The following is a 23121-nucleotide window of genomic DNA, read 5'->3' as shown; positions in this document are numbered from 1 at the left end:
ACACATTTATTAGATGCTAGAGTGTAATAAAATATTAAAACTCAAACACATAAAATCTCAACACAACATCTATGCCCAGTGATTACTATTATCAAATAATCCTTTGCACTTAAATTTATAACGAACACATTTTATTCTACAAAAAAACCATATTTGATAGAACATGCAAAAAACTTTTTGGAGTACGAGTAGAAGAATTTTTTTGATATAATAGATTGAAGAAAGTAGAATAATTCTCAATCGGGTTTGGGGAAATTTTTTCATTATTTACAGCGCGCAATAGATTAATACCTTGTCATTTCATCCTGAGATTAAGCCAAACCATATTGCATATAGTAAATTCTATATGCTCTCCATACATATGAGTCATGGATAAAATATCTATTGATATGAAATGATCCACGAAATATCTGTGGATTGCAACAGAACACCATATCGTACAAACTGAACAAGATTGCAATCATATAAACATAATTATAATGCATGTAGTAACTGCATGTAATAAGCTTCTTGAAGCAGCTTATTGAACATAATAGGTGAATTCAAGTATGTATCAGCAGCTAAATCAAGTGCACTGATTTGTTTCATTTTGCGAAAAGCCTTAAATCTTTGTGTACATTTGGTCACTTGAATTATATCGTATTTACACGGAAATAAAATGCAGCTCTCAAATATCAAAGTGCATCTTACAATTTAACTAGATAGTACAAATATCGAATCTAAATTTGGCACAGGCTTAGTATCAACCAAAGCATAGTGTGATTGCAGCTTCATAAACCAACAAAAATGGGTATACAATTAATATTTACAAATTTACAAATTCTATGTAAAATTCTAGGTACATTCAAACACAGCTGAATTCAGATCTACTTTGATAGGAACTGCTAATTACAGTCAACTCTTCATTACTTATTGCACACTAACTTCCCTCTCCGGCTACCTAACCGTCGGATACATTGCTACATGTTAGTGTATTCACTACCATGCAGCTATAGGTCAGCAGTGAAGATGAGCACGACAAGAGCGCGAATCTAATTAACATATGTGGAAGCTCTCCAAGTTTTTGATTCCTTGTAAAGTCCTGTCCTCAGAACTCCGAGATCAAGAAGTTACGCAGAGTCTTTCGCACTCTGAGAACTAGTAAAGTAGTTCCATTACTGGTTAACCATGACTTTTGTAAAAAAAACTTGTATAAAATTTTATTTATTACACCTCAAAAATCCTAATTTAAGGTTTATATTATATATGAAAAAGTTTGAAATAAGATAAAATTTTTTCTTAATGTTCAGAAGAATATTTTTACCAGAGTAAAAATCAATTTGATCGTATTCACGACACTTTTGTTCTATTTTCCCACAATGTATCCAACATTTGGATATAAATAATTTTCATGAATCAAATTTTTCGAAACTCTGTGAAATTGCCCTCTGCACTGATTGAAATTAAAACATTTTTCATTATGGATCGTTTGCTTTTCGATTGCTCATAATTTTACTCTTATATACAATTTTATAAGATTTCAGTTCCTAGAAAAATATTTTCAGCATTTGAATGAAACAATTATGAGCAAATGCAAGAACATAAGCAATTACGAACAAATGTCCAGCAAAAGGTCTACGTTGAAAAATGTTTAAATTTAAAAAATCAGATGTCGGAGGGGAAAAATTTCAAGAAGGTGATGCTGTAAATTAGTAAAGTGGCTCATTTTTTTTATATATATTGCAATATACAATTTCTAGCAAATTGGACTAGACTTTAACGCGAATCCTGAACAACAGTAAATACAGTTGTTCACATTTTAAACATGTTATAACTTATAATATAGTAAGTAAATCATTGTGTAGCGAACACTAAGGTTCAATACAATCAGGAGCAATGTGATCAGAGCAGGTACAAAACACTGAAAAAATGTTGAGCAAACAATAAGATCCTTCAACGAAAGAAACAGACCAACAAGCACACCACCGCATTGTTCCCTATGAACCAAACAAAGGAAAAATGGAACGAACCAAATGATCGGACAGAAGAGATAGACTCACCGAACGGTGCCTACGATGAACTTTGTATGATGATCGATGGCTGCTCTGACGGGTTAACGAGCCATGTCTCACCTGCTGCGTCCAAAACCACACACACTAATTATGCGTTCTCATTACCTCAATCCACAGACGCAAATATAATTCTTCTTTTACTTGAAAAGGTTTTTACCAGGACGTCATTCAGTTGTGAGATCATGCAGAGCGATTTAATCACGCAAATTGAATTCACGATTTATCTCCACACATGCCATCACACATTCATTGGTATAGTGAACAAAAGATACATTAAATTTTTAATGTATGAACCACTCGAGATACAGCAGTTACTATCATGAAGCTAGACCGATAGTGAAGGGTTTGTAATAAGCCAGACATGGTTGTTCATGTAGCAACAGAAATCGTCAATATTTCGGTTATTTAAGCTTTTCCGCCTTAAGATAATTCAGGATCGTATGTATAGTAACTTAAGGTGCGAAATTATGTGATACTTAATCAGTAAATGTTAAAGGGCAATTTCTACATTTCAATTTACCTTAGATGTTTCAAGACTGTGGTCACGATCTCTGGGTCGCCGGCTGTTCACTGGGCTGCCTCCTGCTGATTGATCAGGAGGTCCATGCGCCACAAGAGGCAAACTTCTCTCTGGGTCCAACCGTAGCTGCATGACTATGTCGCCAATCAATTCGACAAACGTGTCACATTGGGATTGTGGTAGAAGATTTTCTGTAATCTAGAATCCCACGATTCTAATACATGTAGTGTTCCAGATAAAAAAATATCAATTGCGTTTAAATAAAAACCTGTGATAGGTGTCTTGTGTAAAAACAGAATCGAAACCAATAAAATCATCAAGATTTATGATTATAATACTCACCAAATTATTGGCAATATCCACAGGAACCATGTCGTCCCTATCAAATTTGAACGTGACGGTTTTCTGCTTGCTTGTGTCTAGTTGGCATTCCACTGTCATAGATTGATTCTCGCTGCTCACCGATAAGACTGTTAACTTTATCCCTGGTTTGCGTCGTTTTGTTCCAGAACGCTTTACCCTACTGCGTTCAGGGACTGCAGTTGCCTCAGAATTTTCTGATGTTATTCTATTAGAATGATTACATTTTATTACGACTAATATATCAGGAAACTAGACTAGTATGTTTTGAATATCATTTCCTTGATCGGTATTTTACTTCAAGGAACTAAAAGTACGTATTTATCAGTGTAAAATATTAAGCTTGTATGTATATTTGGAATTTTGCAGTACCAAACTATCCTTTGCTGGTTGATTTTTCACTTACTTAGTCAATTTACTACAGGCGTTTGTAATTTGACCACCTCAACTAAAGATATAATTTTTTTTTTTCACTTTGCGAAAGATACATTTGTGCTTTATTATCTTACAAATTCACCATAACTGAAAAACTTCAAAGCCAAAATGGTAAATATTTTGGGAAAAATACTTTACAATATTTGTGACTCTAGAAATTCATCATAAAACTGAATTAAAGTAAAAAATCAGTCTTTGCAAAAGTGCTTTACTTCGACTTATTTGAATTTTTTTACTGGGACTATTTATTTCGGTATTTTCTGATCTTTACAAGAAGAAAACTATATATCTTCACACAGAATGGGTAAAATGTTAGCTTTAATTGGTTTATCTTGGCATTACTACGTCATATGAAATTCTGAAGAAAATCAAAAAATGTTGACTTATCCATGGTAGTTGATTTTACATGAAAAGCCACATACTATAATTTGAAAAATCATATTCACGAAGGCCCAGAGTGTCTAAAGTGAGTGTTTTAGAAACATAAATCGATCGTTCAATTACTTTATGTGCTGGGTGTAAAAGAGATTTCCGTAATTATGAAAGGTCATTGTGTATCAGGAGAAGAATACAATTTTCATTTTTATTTCTATATATATATATCGGAAAATATGTACTTACCCTTCATTAGTGTTCTGTACAGATGTTGCTTGGTCCAGTTGCGATACTGAATGAACAAGAGGGACAGGTTCACCTGGTAATGATTGTATAGAATCCATTGTATCTTGTTTGCTCAGTGTTCTCTCCATCACATTTGTGGATGACTCCATACTTAGTGAAACCTGTTGTGGTGGCAGGTTGTTAATGGGATTGGAAACAACAGGCATACTTTGCGTAACAGGAACCGTGGTTTGAATGGTATTAGAACTTTGAGAGTATTGTAATTGAGCCAATAAATTTTGTTGAGACTGCTGCTGATGGCCACTTGAAAGAAGAGCTGGTGAACTTTGGATATTCGTTACCGATGACGATTGACAGGCTTGACTTGACGCTTGTATATTCTGCGTATGCACTGCTGGCATTGTACTCTGAACATTTATAGCAGAAGAGCCAGATATCGCTTGTCCCATTTGAGTTTGACCGACTGCTTGAGCATAGCTCTGTGACGTTGTTACTCCAGAGGTGCCGGAAATATTTGGCTGTGAAAATACTTGTTGAGTACTGTGATTCGATGACATAATATCCATGTGAGGTGCCGCACCACTGGATGATGTATATGAGTGATACACCTGTTGTCCAACATTTTGCTGATAAATGGGTGCACTACTATATGGAACATTTGATGCTGTGCTTTGCTGATAATACTGTTGACCTGGAACTGGCGGGGATCCTACTGGATGCTGATGCATTTGATGAATGTGTTGCACTTGCGATTGGGAATACTGAATCTGTTGCTGCTGAACGTGCTGCTGTTGCTGTGGAATTTGCTGTTGCTGAAGAATTTGTTGCTGTTGTGGTATTTGTTGTTGTTGTTGGGGAACTTGCTGCTGCTGAGGCATTTGTTGTTGCTGAGGAATCTGTTGCTGCTGAGTGATTTGTTGCTGTTGAGGAAGTTGTTGTTGCTGAGGGGTCTGTTGTTGTTGAGGAATCTGTTGTTGCTGAGGAATCTGTTGTTGTTGGGGAATCTGTTGTTGTTGGGGAATCTGTTGTTGTTGAGGAATCTGTTGTTGCGGAATCTGTTGCTGAGGAATATGTTGCTGCTGTGTAACCTGTTGTGGTATTTGCTGTTGTTGAATTTGAATTGGTTGTGGAAGATGTTGTTGAACTTGTGGTTGGTGTTGCAATTGCTGGGGTACATTCATTTGATTTAACTGAATGTACTGTTGCTGCTGTTGTAGATGCTGTTGCTGAGAGACTTGTGGAAACTGTGGCTGGTTTTGAATACTTTGTGGCGTTGAACATTGCGAAGAGCTTGCGCTTAGACTCTGGCCAACTTGTTGAGTATACTGTATCGGTTGTTGCTGCTGTGGCTGGAATTGCTGTTGCTGTTGTTGTACATGTTGCTGCAATCCTTGTTGTATTTGTTGTTGATATTGTTGCTGTGAATATTGATGCTGCTGCGGCGCTTGTGAATGTGATGAAATTTGTTGAATTTGTTGTGCTTGTTGAGGTTGAACAACGGATGTCTGCTGTTGTAAAAGTGGTTGTTGTTGAACTAGCTGAACCTGTTGGGGCTGTAAATTATGCTGCTGCATACTTTGCTGTTGAGACAATTGTTGCATTTGTACTTGTTGCTGTTGTTGTTGAGGGTGAACTTGTTGCTGCATAGGTATTTGCATTGGCTGCTGAATTTGCATTTGTCCTTGGATCTGCAGAGATCCTTGCATCTGCATGCCCATCCCAGACTGTATTTGTTGTTGTTGTTGCATCTGCATTTGTTGCATCAATAGCTGCTGTTGTTGCATTTGTTGTTGCTGGAGCAAGTGATCTGAAGCAGCGTTAGATTCAGCTTCACGGTCAAGACGCTCCTTCTCTTCTTTGGCCTTTCGTTCATCCCTCTCTCGAAGTAGAGTAGCAATTTGGGATTTTAACAGCTTAGCAACAGCTTTGGCATCTTCTTCAAGAATGAGACTAGACTTAGCCATCTCAGAAGCAACTCCCTCGGCATTGTCTGTTGACATAACAAAGTCGAATTGAATCGCCTCATTCTCCTTGTGTTTATTGCTCCGTTTTTTTGGATCTAGAACACGGAGACGAAACTCTATCCGTGATAGTTCAGAATCCGCAATTGCAGTCTCTCTGGAGACCATTTCCAATTTAAAACCAACATCATCTGCGAAAAATTCGTGGTTTAATAGATCTTTGACTAGAGGACGTTCTTCCTTTTTCAATCGAATGCACATTTCAATTATGTCGCGAACTTCGGGATTTTCTACTTTGTCGTAACTTTGTGGTTTGACCCCCTAAACAGAAAGAAACAAAGTCTATTACTTAAGTTTATATAAACGGCCAGAATTAGTAAAATCATCAACAAGTATCAAAAATAAACATATGATTGACTCGAAGAACAGAATCAAATTATGTTGCTCCAACTATAATAACATTTGGTATCGAGTGAAATGTCATATTAAATTACTGTAATGTATTAATTCAATTACCGATACAACACGTTTGTAGATCTGTGCGGGTCCGGTGCATTCAGAGTAGGGATACTCGCTTGTAGCCATTTCCAGCATACACATACCAAAGGCATAGACGTCGACTGACTCATCATAGTGCTCTTCATACATTTCAGGGGCCATGAACTCTGGAGTGCCGATGACACTCTTTGCGAAACTTCGATTCTTTAGAGTGGCCAATCCCAGATCACCAATTTTGACACTTCCTGTTGTTCCCGTGATGAAAATATTGTCACACTTCAAATCTCTATGAATGATGGGTGGTGATCGGGAGTGAAGAAAGCTTAATCCTTTTAGAATCTGACGGCACCAAGACTTCACCACCTTTGGGTTAATTTTTTTGAATCGCCGCAGGTACCTGGATTCATAACAAACATTTCAAACGTATATTTATTTCAATTTCCACAGGGTGCTACTAAATAACAACCTAATTTGTACCACACAGTTTTCCACATAGGTGTAATTTGTTTCTTTGCAGTTTTCATCTAAATATATAATGAACTTTCTGATGGAGAATCTAGTAGATAATGGGTGAGCGATACTAACAAACACTGAAGATAAATCAGTAAAATATTCTCAAGAACAAAATATCCAAAAATACATTTTGTCAAGGTATTAAAGCACTGACTGGAAATATGGATATGAAGCTTAGTTAAATTTTTAGCCTTTACTGTATAACACTTGCTAAGTTTAGCATCATTTTTTGTACTTTCGACGATTGTGGGTGACACATCATACATTAATCTAATAAATGTAATTCATTATTGAAGGAAATTAATTTTTTTTCTTATTAAGGAATGATCATATGTAATAACTTCAAGGTATGCTCACGTCTTTAAAGTGCCTGATGTCATAAGCTCAGTTACAAGTACAATGTACTTGCGACGTGTCAGTGTGACCTCCCAGTAATCGTAGAATCTTACAATGTTCGGATGCTGTAGCCCCTTTAGCATTTCTGCTTCTTCACGAAATCTGAGCCTTTCAGTTTTATTGAGTTTTTTCTCCTAAAAATTCAAATCAGAATATTTAGAAAGATTGCTTACAGCTATTAGTTTTCTCTCATCATCTCAAAAAGAAGATTGTATCCATGTAACAATGAATTTTTTAAAATCCAGCTTATTAAAACTTATACAATGTATTTCATTCATTGTGTCTACATGACTAATTCGGAAAATATAACACACTATTTTTATATCATGTACAACTTTATAGCAAAAACTTATAGATATTCAAAAGTGAAGCATAGGACAGGTTGCTAAGTTTTTGGCGAATCCGACTGGCAGAAAAAAGCACACTAAGAACAAAGTCCGCATCCAATGGAAAGGCTAGACAATTAGGGAAACGGCACTTAGAGCGCACTTTTTTCGTGAGGCGAGTTCACGATTAGTAAACACCTTTGAATTCTGGAATTGATGTTATTTCAGCTTGATAACATGACAGTTTACTTTCTTTTTTCAACTTAGCAAAACGGATTCCCATGTATATGTGAAATTTTATGTCCATAATTGGTATTTTAAGTTTAAACACGTGCTGCTTACAAGAGACCAGTAGAATGTTTATCACAAAGCTGTAATGCTTCGTTCATGGTAAACGATTACTTGAACTCATATTTTGAAAACTATCACAAAATGGGTTTCAGAAAGATTGTCAATTTTTATCAGGCCTATTTTTAATATCTTAAATCATTATTAAATGCAAAGTTACCCAGCATGGACAAAAATTTCACTGTCTGCTAATTAGAATGGAAAAGTTGCAAAGCAGAGTAAAGTAAAAACCTTAAGAAAAATTACTCAAGTTTATGTATGTTTTCATTCAATATGAGACAAAAGGTTTCAGAGATGACAGCTGACAGAACAATATGAAGAGAAATGAGAATAGTAATATTGAAAAAATAGTTGGAGTATAACTGCACCTGTAATTCACACCAAGCCACTGCAACACCTGTTTGAGTGTCTAAACCACGATAGACTGTTTTGAAGCTCCCACGACCGATTTCTTCTTCGAATTTTAAAAACCTCCCGTCAGGTGAAATTCCAATAGCCTTTTCTTCATCCTCATCTTCTTCAACTGCCTGTACTTTGGCTTTCATAAGTAGAGTTTTAATTTCTTCCATTGCCATGGTCTTTTGCGTTAACTTTTCATCCGCTTTGAAGTTTTCATCCAGCAAAGGGCCAATAAATCCTTCAACTAAAGATTCATCCTGAGCACCTTCACGGTACTTGGTATTATTATCATCACTGCTTTCGTATTTTTTCGAATCCTCTTTTTTTACACCTTCATCAATGGTGCTTGGACTTTCTGTATCTATAAGGGAAACCTTCCCCAATTTACTTAAAGATTCATGCATGGCTTGTGCAGCAACAATGTCACTGATACTGGTCCCGTTGTCATCCTCATCATAAATTGCTACCTGTTCTTCTTGCTGCGGTTTGGTTTCAAAGTCAGCTACATCCTCAGATACGCGAGAAGTCACGAACCTTGAATTTCTCACTTTATCTAGACTAGATATTTCACCTACATCGGGTTTTCCACTCTCTATAGATTCTGTTGATACTTTTTTCGTCATTTTTTTAGTTTCACTAATTTGCTTATCAATTTCATTTGTTTCTGTGGACAGTTTTCTCAATGAAACATTCTTGCTTTTATTCTCCATGGAATCGGTCGATGTTTTTCTGGACATTGAGGAATTATCGACCGATGCCCTTTTTCCTTTACTGATATCTACACTCTCGATTGATATTTTTCGTGTGGATGACGATGACTTTGAGCCCTCTATTAATTCTAACGACGTTTTACGAGTTTCCACTAAATTCGTAGTAATATTTTTCGTACCTACGGCTGTCTTGTTACTATCAGAGCTACTTTCACGTCTCATTTTAGATTTCTTATCACAATTTTCACCAGTTTCTGGGGTCTTTGCGTTATCGGATATGCTAACTGACCCTTTTAGCACATTTGTAACACTTTTTTCAGCATCCACATTGTCTATCGATCCCTTTCTTAACGGTGGTGGCGTTTTTGAAATTTCTACAGAGTCGACAGATGACTTTGCCAGACACTGTGAATTATCAGCACTTTCTGAACTCATCTTCCGAGTATTGCCGGTACTTTTGGATGCTTCGTTACTTTGGTCAGATATTTTTTGTTGATTCAAAGTCTTGTCGTCTTTGCTCATTTTCCTAGGTTTCACTTTACCGACTGGGGTGGAAGGCGTAGAAGAACTGGTACCTGCGATAACGATTGAAAAAACGAATTTTAACTGATAAAATATCGAGTGTATTTTTAAATGGTTTGTTATTTACGTCGCCTTCAAGTTATCAACAATAATGTTAGTTATTATGACAATAAATAATACACAGCTGAGCAGTTGTAAAAATACAAAAATATAACCATGTAGATGAGTATTTTATAATTTATTGAAAACTGCCAATCAATTGGATACCATATATTTGAATAATGGAGTGTTACTTGGTGATGGGATCATTTTATTTCCAATATAACAGAAAAACTTAGTAACAAACACTGATCTGAATATTGTGCAAGAAGAAAATAAACCAATAGTTCCAATCTTATTATTGGTATGGTACCTGGTATCGTGGACAAATTTTCTGTAGCCGTAATCGCTTCCTCAGCGTCGCTAAAGCTGCGGTCATTCTCTTGTTCCAAAGGATTCAAATTCAAACTCTGTGCGGAGGACTTATCCAAGATCTGTAATCCAGATTGTGTCTTCTTTTTCGGTGAAGGTGAGCTTGTTAATACAGAATCCGCACTGTGATCTATGCGGCTCGTCCGAGTTTGCCTTTTACAAATTGTTACAGATGACCGATTGACCCCGGGTGATATCTAATGAAAGAAAAGTAGAGGGAATTCATTATTTATGATCCAAGGAGAAACTATATATTAGTCCAATTTTGTTCACCGAAATTTGCTCAATACCAGTACCATAATTATAAGAGATGTTTTTCAGTCCTTTCATTCTATTCATGTCACTACATGTGCTAAAAATAAAAACATTCTTTTTAACCAGGTTAACTGTCTTGGCCAATTAAGCCGGTTAAATTATACAGTTCTAGCGTGTGGCATTGCATTTGAATGACACTATCATGAACTGTCATTTGTTCGTCGATATATTCCTTATGCTAATACAGATTCTCGAAATTAATTACTTTCCGAAGAGTTATAGTGCCTCTATTGTGTATCATAAAAAATATGCTATATAATTTAATTTAAGGATATTTTAGAAATTTATTCTAGATTTGACCGGTAACAACGTCTGTAAAATTTGCTTTTGATATGTAAGAATTTTTTGCCAATTACAGAATGACTTAGACTTGTTTGGAATTATAATAGAAATATATATCAAATTTACGTTCAGGTTACAAGTAAATATACATTAAATTTACGTAGATACTGGTCAAAAGTATCATAATTATTTCACCTGTACATATAATGGCCAAGCTTGCAACAAGTATAAAAACACAACAATGATATATGCAAACTTCGATGATTCAATGCTTATCTGATAATGATATAAGATACACTGCATTGATTCGTAAGCTGAGTAGCTTCTGCGACAACGTGATTATATGCATCAAAAATAAAATTCAACATATTTCACTTTTACCAATTGATCAAGTGTCTATGAATCTGATAGATCATGTAATTCGTTCTTAAACGCAGCGTCTCATAAAATGATACACTGACTAAATACTGTTAGAAATTATAACTATCCTCACCAGAGGTGGTATGTGAGTGATACAAAGAGTATTTATATGCATCAACAGAATGTAATTAAGAATCTAATAAGTATTTTGTTTCTAGTCTGTTCTGCAGTGTCATTTGCTTTTCAAATTACATTGAAAAAGAGATGCTTTTCAATAATAATTAGTTTTGACATTAATCCTGGATTACGAGAAAACTACTTACTTGTAATAAATAAATATTTTCATACAATGCGCTGACAAAATTATAAGAATTACCTTTCTCAACCGTAAATACAATGCATATAATTTGCTTTGAATAGATGATTTCTCCATTTTTTTAGCTCATGTAATGACAAATTTATGATATCAAATTTTCACCAATGTAAAACCATTCGTATTGTTATGTTAACCCAAATTGATACTATTGAATACGTCTGATATTGAGTATTGTTAAACCATTCAAGCTCTTATTCTATTTTCGATTGACGACTAATCTTTCATTCTGAAAACTGATTAGATTGGATTTTTTTTTTTTTTTCAATATATTATATATAATAATACAATAATAACCATTTAAACTTTGACGATGACAGGTTTGCAATCACACTAGCTAAAAATAAAGATTGCATTTTGTGTTCACAGAATTAAACTTAAAAGACAACTAGCATTGTTTTGTCAGGACACCGTTTCCAGAAAGCAAGTCATTCCTTTAATAACAAATAAACTTCGTAGTAGTAGAATGACTAATGCCTTTTTAATTCAGAATCAACAATTTACATGACATTACAATGTTACGTTTCAAGCCAATCAACTGTGAACATTACCTTATAATTATTGTGCTAATCGAACTAATAACATTAAACTATGTCCTATATGTCTTGGTCAGATTGAACAAACGAAAAATTATAATCTCTTATCTACATAAAATATACCAAACGACCGGAAAATCTATTTTTTATACAGATATGTGATATAAAAATACTCTTTTTACTAAGATAGCAACTATATTTCTCAACTAACGGTACACACTGAAGTTGGAAGTTACCATGTTCGAAAACTGGTGCGCCATGAAGACAAGAATACAAAAACCCTGAGTGGCATGTCGCATACATATTAAAAATTAAAATACGCGATGACTCATTAAATGGCACGCTATTAAAACAATGATACATTAGACCTGTAAATATGAATTATTTCTTCTAAGAAAATTGAAAAAATAATACATCATTGATGGAGATATAATTAGAAACTTTGATCATATTAATAAAAAATATGAAACACCTTAATTCCATAAGTTTTGTGAAATATTCAGAATGACTTTTTTCATACTAATCTTATAATTAGACTTGTTAAAAAGTTGAAGAAAAATACATGGAAAAAAACAAAAAAACGATGGACTTATGTCGAAACAATTAGTACAGTCGAGTAATGCCACTAACCTTTCGATCAACGGTGCTATTTGTACTGGAACCAGCTTGAGAAATAACGGACAGCTTCCGCTGACGCCTATGTCCGTGATTACTGTTGTGATTATGATTGTGGTGTCTTTGCGTGGTTACAACACTACATGTGCCTCCCCCCTCTTGGGGGGCTAGGTGGCCCACCCCCACCCCCACACCACCGTGGCTACCAGCACCGCCGCCACTCGCCACCAGTCTTGGACACAAGCCGGACAAGCCAATGCCACCACCGGTCCCACCTGGGGAGCGCTGCCTGCTTGTCTCATACCTAAAAATTAGTCAATTTTCATTTAGCATTCATTTCTTAGTCGCTACTGGCGAATCTCTGAATTGAAGAAAGTGATCAAATAAGACATGCTTGAGCTTTCAAAGAAATATTAATCTATCATAGCTGATTGTGAGTTCGACTCATTCCATTGTTCTAACAGGTACACAATTAAAAGAGGAGTATTTCTGAAAATAGATGCATAGTGGGAAATTGATTGATTCCCTAAAAGCTGGATAAAATGTCTCACAATTATTGGTGTTTTAAAGTCAATGCACTGTCCGAGACTATATTCCCAGCAATGTATTCCATCATTAAAATGTTTGATCCATCGATAATTACACAAATTCTAATGATAAAAATAATAATGATCAAAATATATCTTTGCAGTACCAAAATGACTGTACATACACTTTTCTTGGTACAATTTTTAGCTAATTTTTTTTTTTCATCTGACACCTTTGAAAAAAGCTCTATTAGAACTTACATTTTAAAATGACTTGGACAATTTGAATTCAATTTTTCTACAAGGTATTTTCTGAATATTTCACACCTGCAATAATTAACCAGGGTCTCTCGTTTGCTTCCATTTTTTACAAAATCATCTCATGTAAAACATCTCTGTTGCTTATACAATAATTGATGAGGATATACATTAATGTAATTCAATGAGATTTTCTCAATGGAAAGAAAATAAAGCTCTTGATTTTGAAACTGCACATTGACTTTCATTATTTTCATAAGGGGAATCCTTTTATTCAGCTCTTATGCCTTGGTCAATATTGCCTGTCTTCATCTATTTCCATGATTACCCTCCGTTGTATTTTAATATCTAAGAACTAAATCGGTAGACCAGTTACAATAATATGAACAACTAAAGAAACCACCAGTGAAAGAAGAAGGGGTACTGCGCAAATTGTAATATAGATGTAATGGTACCAAAATACTTCAACCAAATATCAATTGTTGATTACCTTAAATGTAAACTCACTTCCTAATACAAATTTTCCATAAACAACGAACTTATTGTACCCCAAACATTCGACTAACAAATTGTGTTTTTACTCCATAAGAATTACTAATTACTATCTGATGTATATTTATTCAATTATTTTCTTTTATCATTAAAGCTCAACTCAATGTTAAAGTCCGTAATCAAGAATGTGAATAGTCAAGAAAATATAAACTAAATTTTTTTATTTATTCTGGTTTGCTTGCAGTTAAATTTACCAGGCTAGAAAGAAGTTTTATATACACACTTTTAGAGCCTGCTCCCAGAATAATATTTGAAGTAGCATTAAAAATTCCACGAACTTCTTAAAATAAAGATAAATTTCAGTTAAATATTTTTGTTCACAAATTTTTGTAAAAACGATGATCCATTTTATTTCAGAGATTTTACTCAATACGAAATTAAATTGAATTTTACTTCAACATCACTCTGTTTTTAGAGACAGATTTTTCAAAGAGTGGAAAAGTAACCATTATTCGGCTCTCTTTTTGCTACAATTTCTAGACCTGAGAAACTGTTTTAATTTTATTGGGACAAAGATACTATAAACTATGAAATATTAGTGCAACAATAGTAATGAGCTTCAGTGCAAGTATGTTTGGAGCGTCAGAAAATGGAACTTCAAGAAGTGAGATTACACAAATTAACAATCCGATTATCCAACAATGCATACCTGAGCTTACAAGCATTAAAGAGTGACTGATTCCGTAAAATGAACCGTGGATGAAATAATCAGTGTAATGCATGAGATTGAAAATCACGAGTTTATATCGATATAGAAGCCATATGACAAAGAATTACATTGGCAGCTTAATTCAAGACAAAAACGAGTTCTAAAAGACCTTCAAGATGGTGGCAAGTTGGCTAAAATCTAATTTTCAAACTTTTTATCTTAGTTTAACTTGGTTGAAATATACTTTCACACCAGTCCAAAAATGTAGATTTAAAAAAGATATCGCATAGTCCTAAACGGTGAAGCTTCGCAATAATTAACCAAGAAATATAATAAAAAAAAATTAATTTAAACATTCAGCATCGGAAATAATCGAATTTATTATAGAAATAAGTGAATACCAAAAAAAATTTGGTTTCAAGAAAATGTTAAATGTTTCTTAGCCAGTTGATTACTGGAAACTAATTTCCTAAAAGCACAGTATGCTTGAGTCATAATCGTCTTGAACACTGCTACAGATCTATATTCCACATAATAAAATCAATGTAACTCATTTTCCAAGTAATTCAAGTTATTTTATACGCAAAAGCAGCCTTGGTGTTTGAACGGCAAACCATTTAAAACTGAAAAAAAAAACCGTTCCACGTGGCATAAATAAAAGTTACTTCAACATTTGATTACAAGAAGTTCTCCAGCAGTCACAGCAGTAGTAATTTATATATTTAGGATCGTGTAATATTGGACGATGATATTTATATACAGGGTGTCCCTAAATTGCCTCCCACGGACTAGATAGCATGATACCTCGTTAAAATCCAACCGAGAATTTTTTTTCCGGAAGCTCGTCCGACGCGTAGTTTTTGAATTATAAGCGATATCGCTAGGCCAATCAGAGTGCACCATTTCATCTAGATTTGCCGCCACGGATATTGCTGTTTTGTTCGTCTGGGTGAATTATTATTATTCGTTTACGAATTAAATATCGCCACCTCCCCTCTCTCCCTGTTGTACCCCTTCTCGAGCGCTGACCTCGGTATTGTTGCCGCGGCATACGCTGCCAGCCGCACATCCATGGGCGCACACTTGTGTGTGTAAACAGAAGCGCATCCTCAAGCATAAGGGGTACAGCAGCGAAAGAGGGGAGGTGCCGATATTTAATTCGTAAACAAATAATAATAATTCACCCAGACGAACAAAACAGCAATATCCGTGGCGGCAAATCTAGATGAAATGGTGCACTCTGATTGGCCTAGCGCTATCGCTTATAATTCAAAAACTATGCGTCGGACGATCTTCCGGAAAAGAAATTCTCGGTTGGATTTTAACGAGGTATTATGCTGGCTAGTCCGTGGGAGGCAATTTAGGGACACCCTGTATATATACTTGATTACCCGAAACATTTCCTTGATGGAATCCCTCCGAATAGAAGTATGACTTAACAAGTCTGATTAGATGCAATAAATTATATCAATAGATTTCATTTCTGACTGCAAGTAAAGCCAATACGCAATTGGGAGTTAATAATAGCAATTACCCTGCAGTAACAAATCATTTACGAATGAATATTGCGTAGAAATTGAGTCATATAAAAGTAGCATCGAACAACGTAGTTTTTCAAGAGATTACAATTGCTTTTAAACTTTGAGCAAACAATGTGAGTACGGAAATGACTAAGCCTGCTATAATGAAAATAGCAGGAAATTGCCAATTTACATTAACAATAGTCGTATGTGGCGTAGTATTCAGTCCAAGATACTTTAATTTTTGATTTTTTCATTACTGAAACTTGCGACAATTGGAGAACAGTTGAGAGAACAACACTAGGTAGTTGGTAAGTACATGAAAACAGGTAACAATAACTTTAAATGGAGACTTGGTTTTTACATTGAATAAACTCGTTTACAGAAACTGGTACTTGCAAATGGAACTGAATTAGGAAATGGAAAAAAATAAATAAATGAAATTTAAACAAAACATTCGACAGTGATATGAATATGAAATGATAAACGAAATATGAGAAATGATGGTGCATAAAAGCATGGTTGTTGATACAGACATGGTTGTACCTGTCCTGCCTGCTATGGCCAGATGGAAACAGTCCACGCACCGCGTTGCCTATAGCTGCTTTCTTTTTGCTTTCCTTATGCCCACCACCAACACCACCACCACCACCTCCGCCACCACCAGTTCCACTTATCACCTGTTGTTGCAATTGCCTGGCTTGACTCCCTTTTTCACCCTGAAAAGTAAAATACTAGTATAAACATTGTTTTATTCTATGAATATAATTTTATCTAATGTCTAGATTCTTTATAAGCAAGGAAAAATAAAATTCATTCATCAAGTAATCATCATTATACAGGCATAAACAAATTAAAAACGTAACGCATGTTCAAATGCAATGTATCCAAGAAAAAGTTTTTCAATATCACTTTAACTTAGTTTAGGAAATTCATATCGTTACACGTTCAATTATTTCAAGAAAGAACTTTTTACTACAGAAATAAAATTGATATTTGTAGTCAGCGATTTCTATTAGTAACATCATCTTACCACTTGTATTTACATATAATTTACGTAATTTATGAACTGATGTTATTCGTGTTATGAACTGTCACAGTGCTAGGGAGAGATAATTGAATGAAATAATAACAATAATATAAATAAAGAGAGATGTGACTCTAATGGAAAAACAAATATTATTCAAAGTTAACTCGTATTGACTTTACATCAAAGTTCAATACATTTGTATTGCAAGTATTGTGATGACATGTCGCATAACACTTTACAATTTTTTCCTCATTATGTTACGAATTAATCATGAATCATGTGCCAGTAGAAAGAATAATCTTTCTATATTGAATTCTGTTGCGGAATAAAGATAATGGTTGATGGCATGGAATGATGAATTATTGAGGAAGCTTTACGAATCATAAAATTCGATAACGATATAGTCATTGGATATCAAAATGCAGGATGATAATAGAGAAATTGTTTCAATCGAGAACAATCGAGTTTTTTTAAAACAAAATATTTGTGTAAATCTGCGCAATTGTATCCATCAAATGTTTCCACATAAGATATATTTTCGCATTTCTTCAATTTTAAGTATTTCATCATTTTATTTGAGCTAATATTCTGATGGACTCAATTTCTACTCTTTTTCTCACGCAAAATACTACTTGTAGCAAAACATCCTTGCTAAGGCCTAGTGTCTGTTAAGAAAAAAAAAACCTTCGAAAATTATATATTATATATTAAATATCCTGATGATATTCAAGCGTAAGCTGCACCCTATCTTTCAATAAGGCTTTGAAATATCAATTAAGGAATTCGCCATTCAAGAAAAGAATGTAACTGTAGCATAACTGCTTGAGTAAAAAAAAACAGTGGACTATTACATTATCCATTTCCATTCCCCAAAAAAAAAAACAAGCATTTACTTTAAGTGTGCCCTTTGTCCTGCCCCAACATGACAGTAAAAAAACAGTACTATCAAATAAATATGAATAGAATAGAAAGAAGAATGAAACGTATCAAATGAATATCTCTGGATTTATATAGATTCCGTAGAACCAATATTTATAATTGGGGTAATAACAGAGTTAGGATAACTATCATCAAGAAAGTGAAAAGTGACAATACGATGTGAAAATGTAACCGGTGAACTTCATTATTGAAAACATGCAATATGATAACAAATAAGTTACTACTTTCATTCAGTGGGTTTTTATGTGCGATCTTTGATGTATGATGATAAATTGAATTATATCTAGATTCGTGATCATTTTATCAATTCTGTCGAAGGAGTTTACTAAATATACCATATACGTTTTATTTATATACAGATGAGTGAAAAACTTGGGTGCAAATATGATATTGAGGTGAAACTTGAGTGCATTGCTCGGTTACAACATGGAAAAATCAAGTCAAGTGTGATCATAAGTGGCTAAAAGTGAGAAAAGTAACTTGCTACCAGCCTTGTAATAAATAAAGATAATGAAGTTTCCAACGGAACTGGACAATTCACCTTCGTTGATTGCGTACCTTTATACTGAGAAGTTTAAAGCTAAGGCTGGTGCTAGTGGGTACTGGACTCAAGTCACACCGAAGTCTTCTATGAGACCTTTCTACAACTCGTAGATCGTCGTCCGGCTCCGATTGACACGAAATGGAAAAACTGTTGCGTTCCAAAGTGTTTGAACGCAATAATGATATATCTTCGCTGTTGTTGCGGTTACTGTTGGTCACCGGACTCGATGTTTTTCTCTCATTACAGCATCTCGGCATTGCACGTACACAACCAACTTGAAAAGGAATTGGTTCTATCCTATGTTCTCCCTTTTCCAAATTTTACGTTGGACGGCTACCAAAAGATTTAAGATATTTCATCTGTTGTAATTTTTTCTCTTACTTGTTCTGTCTTTTCCTAAATAAAAAAAAAAAAAACTATTGGGACGTAGTACATTTTTTTCAAACCAGTTATAGTATCTTCTTTTTATGGCTATAGATAATTCCCTTTAATTGTAACAAGTTTCTAAAACAAAAATATATATTCCCTTACGGTATTTTTACTGAAAATTAAAAAAAGGAAATCCCTTTAGATGGCAGCTGTATTTACTCGTTTCGTTTTAGAAACTCTAATTACACGTGTTCCCTATCCAATCAAAGTCTGCTCAGTTTATGAAATATTTTTTAAGATTGGGTTATTTACTCATTCAATTCCAGGTCGATATTTATACTTCTTTTAGCCCAAGTTTTATGCCAAGTCCAATCCAGGTGTTCCAAAAATAACAATCGCCGAAACTCTGAACTGCGTAGTATTTTTCAATCGACAATCATACGTCAAATAAGACATTACACTTTTTGTAACACTGAGCCGAGTCATTTGATGCAATGAAATTTGCGTGTTTTATTTTACAATTAATGTTACGTTATTGATTGTTGAATGTCAAAGTCTATTTTGCTTTTATGTTGAATTGATGGATTACTAAAAGAAACGTTCAATAGATATATTAATTTAATGAATCCAAATTTATTTAAATGTAAATTACTGAATTTAAGTTGACATTATTTAGTTTTAGTGACTTTTGTGGATTTTTTTTTAATTCAAACCAAATAAAAATATTAATAAGATTTTCTGCAAGAAAAGAAATTTAAAGGTTCTCGTTAGTAATGCGTTACTCAAATTTTTGAATTATTTCTCATCTTGAGTGATGATTCAAAATTGATTGCCAAATTTTTAGTGATACTATCGAGCACGGAGTAAATGACGAACGATATTTAATTGGAGATTGGTTGGAGTCGTCGTGGTTGTTGATTGTTGTGGACTGTAGATAAAGACCGTGTGGTGCTCAGTTGATTTCTGCTTTCGATTTTTTCTTGCCTCGGCAGCTCCTCGTCATATTCTTTGCGCTAACATTCTGTTCAACATAAAAATCATACAATATGATAAGAATTTATCGATTATCTTATTGCATAATTTCTATTACACGGATCTAGAAAATTGACTCCAAATAAAAAGATAAACACCTGAGTCAAATAGTAACTCCTCATATCTCAATTTGAAATTATGATCCTAAAACGAATTTTGTTTTTGTACACTCCGTATTTTGGATTATTCAAATACTTAAAGACTGGACTTGGAAAAAAAATTAAACTCAAAGTGTCCCAGAAATCGGTATTGCTCAAACTGGGAAAAGAACTTGCTTGTAGGCAACGAGGTTGAGGTAAGTAACGTTAATGTCACTAAGCATCAGGAGGCAATTCATTATTTTATAGTTTTAGAATGACTTTTAAGAAGTTGGCTTTGAAAAATATGGGTTCAGTATGGTTTACTAAATTTCAGACAATTTTAATGGTGTGAAGTAATGACTTTTCCTCAACATACATCGTTACAGTAACGTTAGTGACTTCAATCACATAGTAGACACCACTTCTAATTGATACAGAGTTGTACTTTTGGACAGATTTTTTTTCAATTCAGCTGATGCTAATTTGAATGAGTCTCGGATAAAATTGGCCCAACCTATTTTCAGTGCCGTCCTAACTAATCCACCATAAAAGACTTACATATTCACATTAAAAAAGCCAAGATTATCACACTTGAAATATTCAAAACATCGATAACCAAGTTGAATTCTTCATGGACAATTAGTTCAACCAGCACTTCACGATATATTTTCATTAAAATCCATAAGTTAATCCTTTATTTCTTGTAACCGTTAGATCACAGATCCAGCAAATATATAATACTCCCCAATAGTATATGTCTACTGTACATGATAAACCTGTAAAATGTGATTCACCATGGCAAACAAGGGGTGAGAATAAAGGAATTTTTGATATTAAGAGGCGTTCATCTTTTTTGAACTTTATAACAGTTTTATCAAACTGTCTTTACAATTTTCCATTCAAAAGTTATCTAGTGTAGAAAAATATGTGTGCTGTTTTACTTGTTATTTAACAGAAAAAACTGCAAGTCAATTCAAAACTTAGATTACAAGATGTTGAAACTTGGATTTGGGAATAACAGATTTAAGTCATAGAAGTGGAAAACAAATATTATGTTTTTGAACACCTTAATCACACATTGACTTTGTACAGTGTTTATTCATTTCTAGCCAACTAAATCACTACTAAATTGTCACATTTCTGGACAGTGAAGATATCATAATCTTTATGGAAAAATTTAAAAAATAAGTCTACACCTGGACATTTACTGTTTAGTTTTCTAAAACTGGACAATTAATTATCCAAATCATTCCAAATGTCTCTTTTACAAAATATTTCGATATCCATAGTTTTACTGCTTGTATTTTTCGTTTTTCTTCATAATAGTGCGTGAAATACAAATTGAATTATAAATTAAGCTCAGTCTATGACAGAAATTAACAGCTGAGTTCAATTTGTACTTCACATCTGTAGTCAAGTATTGACATTGTTCTTCAGAATTTATATTTCAACTAAATGAGCAACGATCTATAACAAATAAACAAACACAAGCATTTGACGGTCATAAAATAAAATAAATAATTCGACTACCTTAATAATGCTAGTAATTATGCTTTCAAGGGTCAAATTATTAGGTTTAAAGTTTGTTGCAATCATAAGGGGTATTATTTTAATCAAATTTAATTTAACCGACTTTCACCGCCTCTGCAAATCTGTATTTCACAATTTGTCTGTTTTGAAACTACTTTGATTAGTATGATCATCTAACCAAACACATACACAACATCAATAGTTTAGAGTGTATCTACAGTGAAAAGTTGGAGTATGTAAATAAAGGAAAGCTTGACCTGCCAAATTATCGTCACATTAATAGAAAATTGCACAAAAGCTTCTTACTGAAGCTTCAAAGACATAAATAGATAGGAAGACCAGTGGCAATGGTCTTTCTTCTGCCTGATCGTACCAGTTAATTAAATGGCTCGGGTCACAAGCATATATGTCCGCATGTATTATATATTGCAGTAAGTACAAGATGTTCTGACAAGATAACCATATATGCCAGTTCTTATTAGGTAATGTGCCCTAGGTATAGTCATGGACTACACAATATATGTTGTGTAGTTTAGATATTGAATTATAAATGTTGTTTAAATGTACCTATATAGGTTATATTTTATATTGTATGCGTGTATGCGTTGTATATGCTTACACCTAATACGACAGTGTGACAGAAATACGCCTTCCGCTTAGTAATTTCAAGGTATTAATTTGCATATTTATTTTTATCAAAGGCTAGCTGCTGTGAAATTCTTTGAAAGTCATTAAAAATCTATCATCTTTGTCACACTATACGATGATCTGTTATGTTATGTTATATTCCGTTTAGGATTTAATGAGCTACTTTAATGATTAGTAAAATGACCAATCATCTTCACAGAATATGTTGTATGTTTTAAATCTCTGATTTGGTGTTGATTTGAAAATTTGTTAAAAACTTTACTAATATAGGTAAAAGTAAGTCTTAAAACTGTGTAATGCATACGTACATACTTATGCAGGTAGAAGAGGCAGAAATAATCACTGTTGAAGGTGTACTGTGTAATTCAATTTGTGACAAAGTGTTATAACACGACACTCATCAGAGTTAAAACAATAAACGACAAATATCATCACTTGATAAATAATAATGAAGTTTGAAAATTTTTGACAGATGTAGCAAGTGTCAAGGCTTCAGAATTCTCGTGCGTACTGCACGCGAGTGTGTGTACGTGCACATTCTAGTGACACACGTTCAAGAGAGTTAAAATCAACCACCCACCAACACATATCCGTCCCCAATGTGACATCTATCCCAAAAATATCGCGTCAGGGCGTATTTTACGCACTGTCTGACCCCAAAAAAGCTCGGTAAATATTCGAAGTAGGGATACGTTTTCACGAGTCGTATATTTCCTAGGTATAACAATACTTTTGACTAATAAAAACGTCGAAAGGAGCAAGCGAGCATCGGTACTTGTCATGCAGAGATGCACGAGCGACAGGCACCTACACGACTGGCTTATCGGGAAT

The 23121-nt window shown here is 34.1% G+C and overlaps 1 protein-coding gene across 9 annotated transcripts in view; it reads right to left on the bottom strand.

Annotated features, from left to right (window-relative positions):
- LOC107227535 overlaps positions 1-23121 on the bottom strand; it is a 45300-nt gene that overhangs the window by 21151 nt on the left and 1028 nt on the right. For 4 of the 9 annotated variants that reach the window (XM_046744777.1, XM_046744760.1, XM_046744799.1 and 1 more), the window contains exons 2-13: positions 19313-20021; positions 18646-19027; positions 16665-16837; positions 12628-12916; positions 10073-10328; positions 8398-9713; positions 7317-7489; positions 6465-6843; positions 3988-6269; positions 2914-3139; positions 2572-2769; positions 2040-2114 (exon numbers count right to left, since the gene is read on the bottom strand). In XM_046744777.1, the coding sequence (XP_046600733.1) occupies positions 2040-2114; positions 2572-2769; positions 2914-3139; positions 3988-6269; positions 6465-6843; positions 7317-7489; positions 8398-9713; positions 10073-10328; positions 12628-12916; positions 16665-16837; positions 18646-18888 (5610 nt within the window). In that variant the 5' untranslated portion in view covers positions 18889-19027; positions 19313-20021. Of the gene's footprint in view, positions 1-2039; positions 2115-2571; positions 2770-2913; positions 3140-3987; positions 6270-6464; positions 6844-7316; positions 7490-8397; positions 9714-10072; positions 10329-12627; positions 12917-16654; positions 16838-18645; positions 19028-19312; positions 20022-22598; positions 23097-23121 lie in introns of those variants that run through there. The other 5 variants (XM_046744784.1, XM_046744766.1, XM_046744757.1 and 2 more) reach the window with 5 other exon arrangements.

Source organism: Neodiprion lecontei, chromosome 1 (genome assembly GCF_021901455.1).
Source record: "Neodiprion lecontei isolate iyNeoLeco1 chromosome 1, iyNeoLeco1.1, whole genome shotgun sequence".
Classification (NCBI taxonomy): domain Eukaryota; kingdom Metazoa; phylum Arthropoda; class Insecta; order Hymenoptera; family Diprionidae; genus Neodiprion; species Neodiprion lecontei.
The sequence above is the reverse complement of the archived record's forward strand: the minus strand, read 5'-3'. Positions and strand labels throughout refer to the sequence as shown.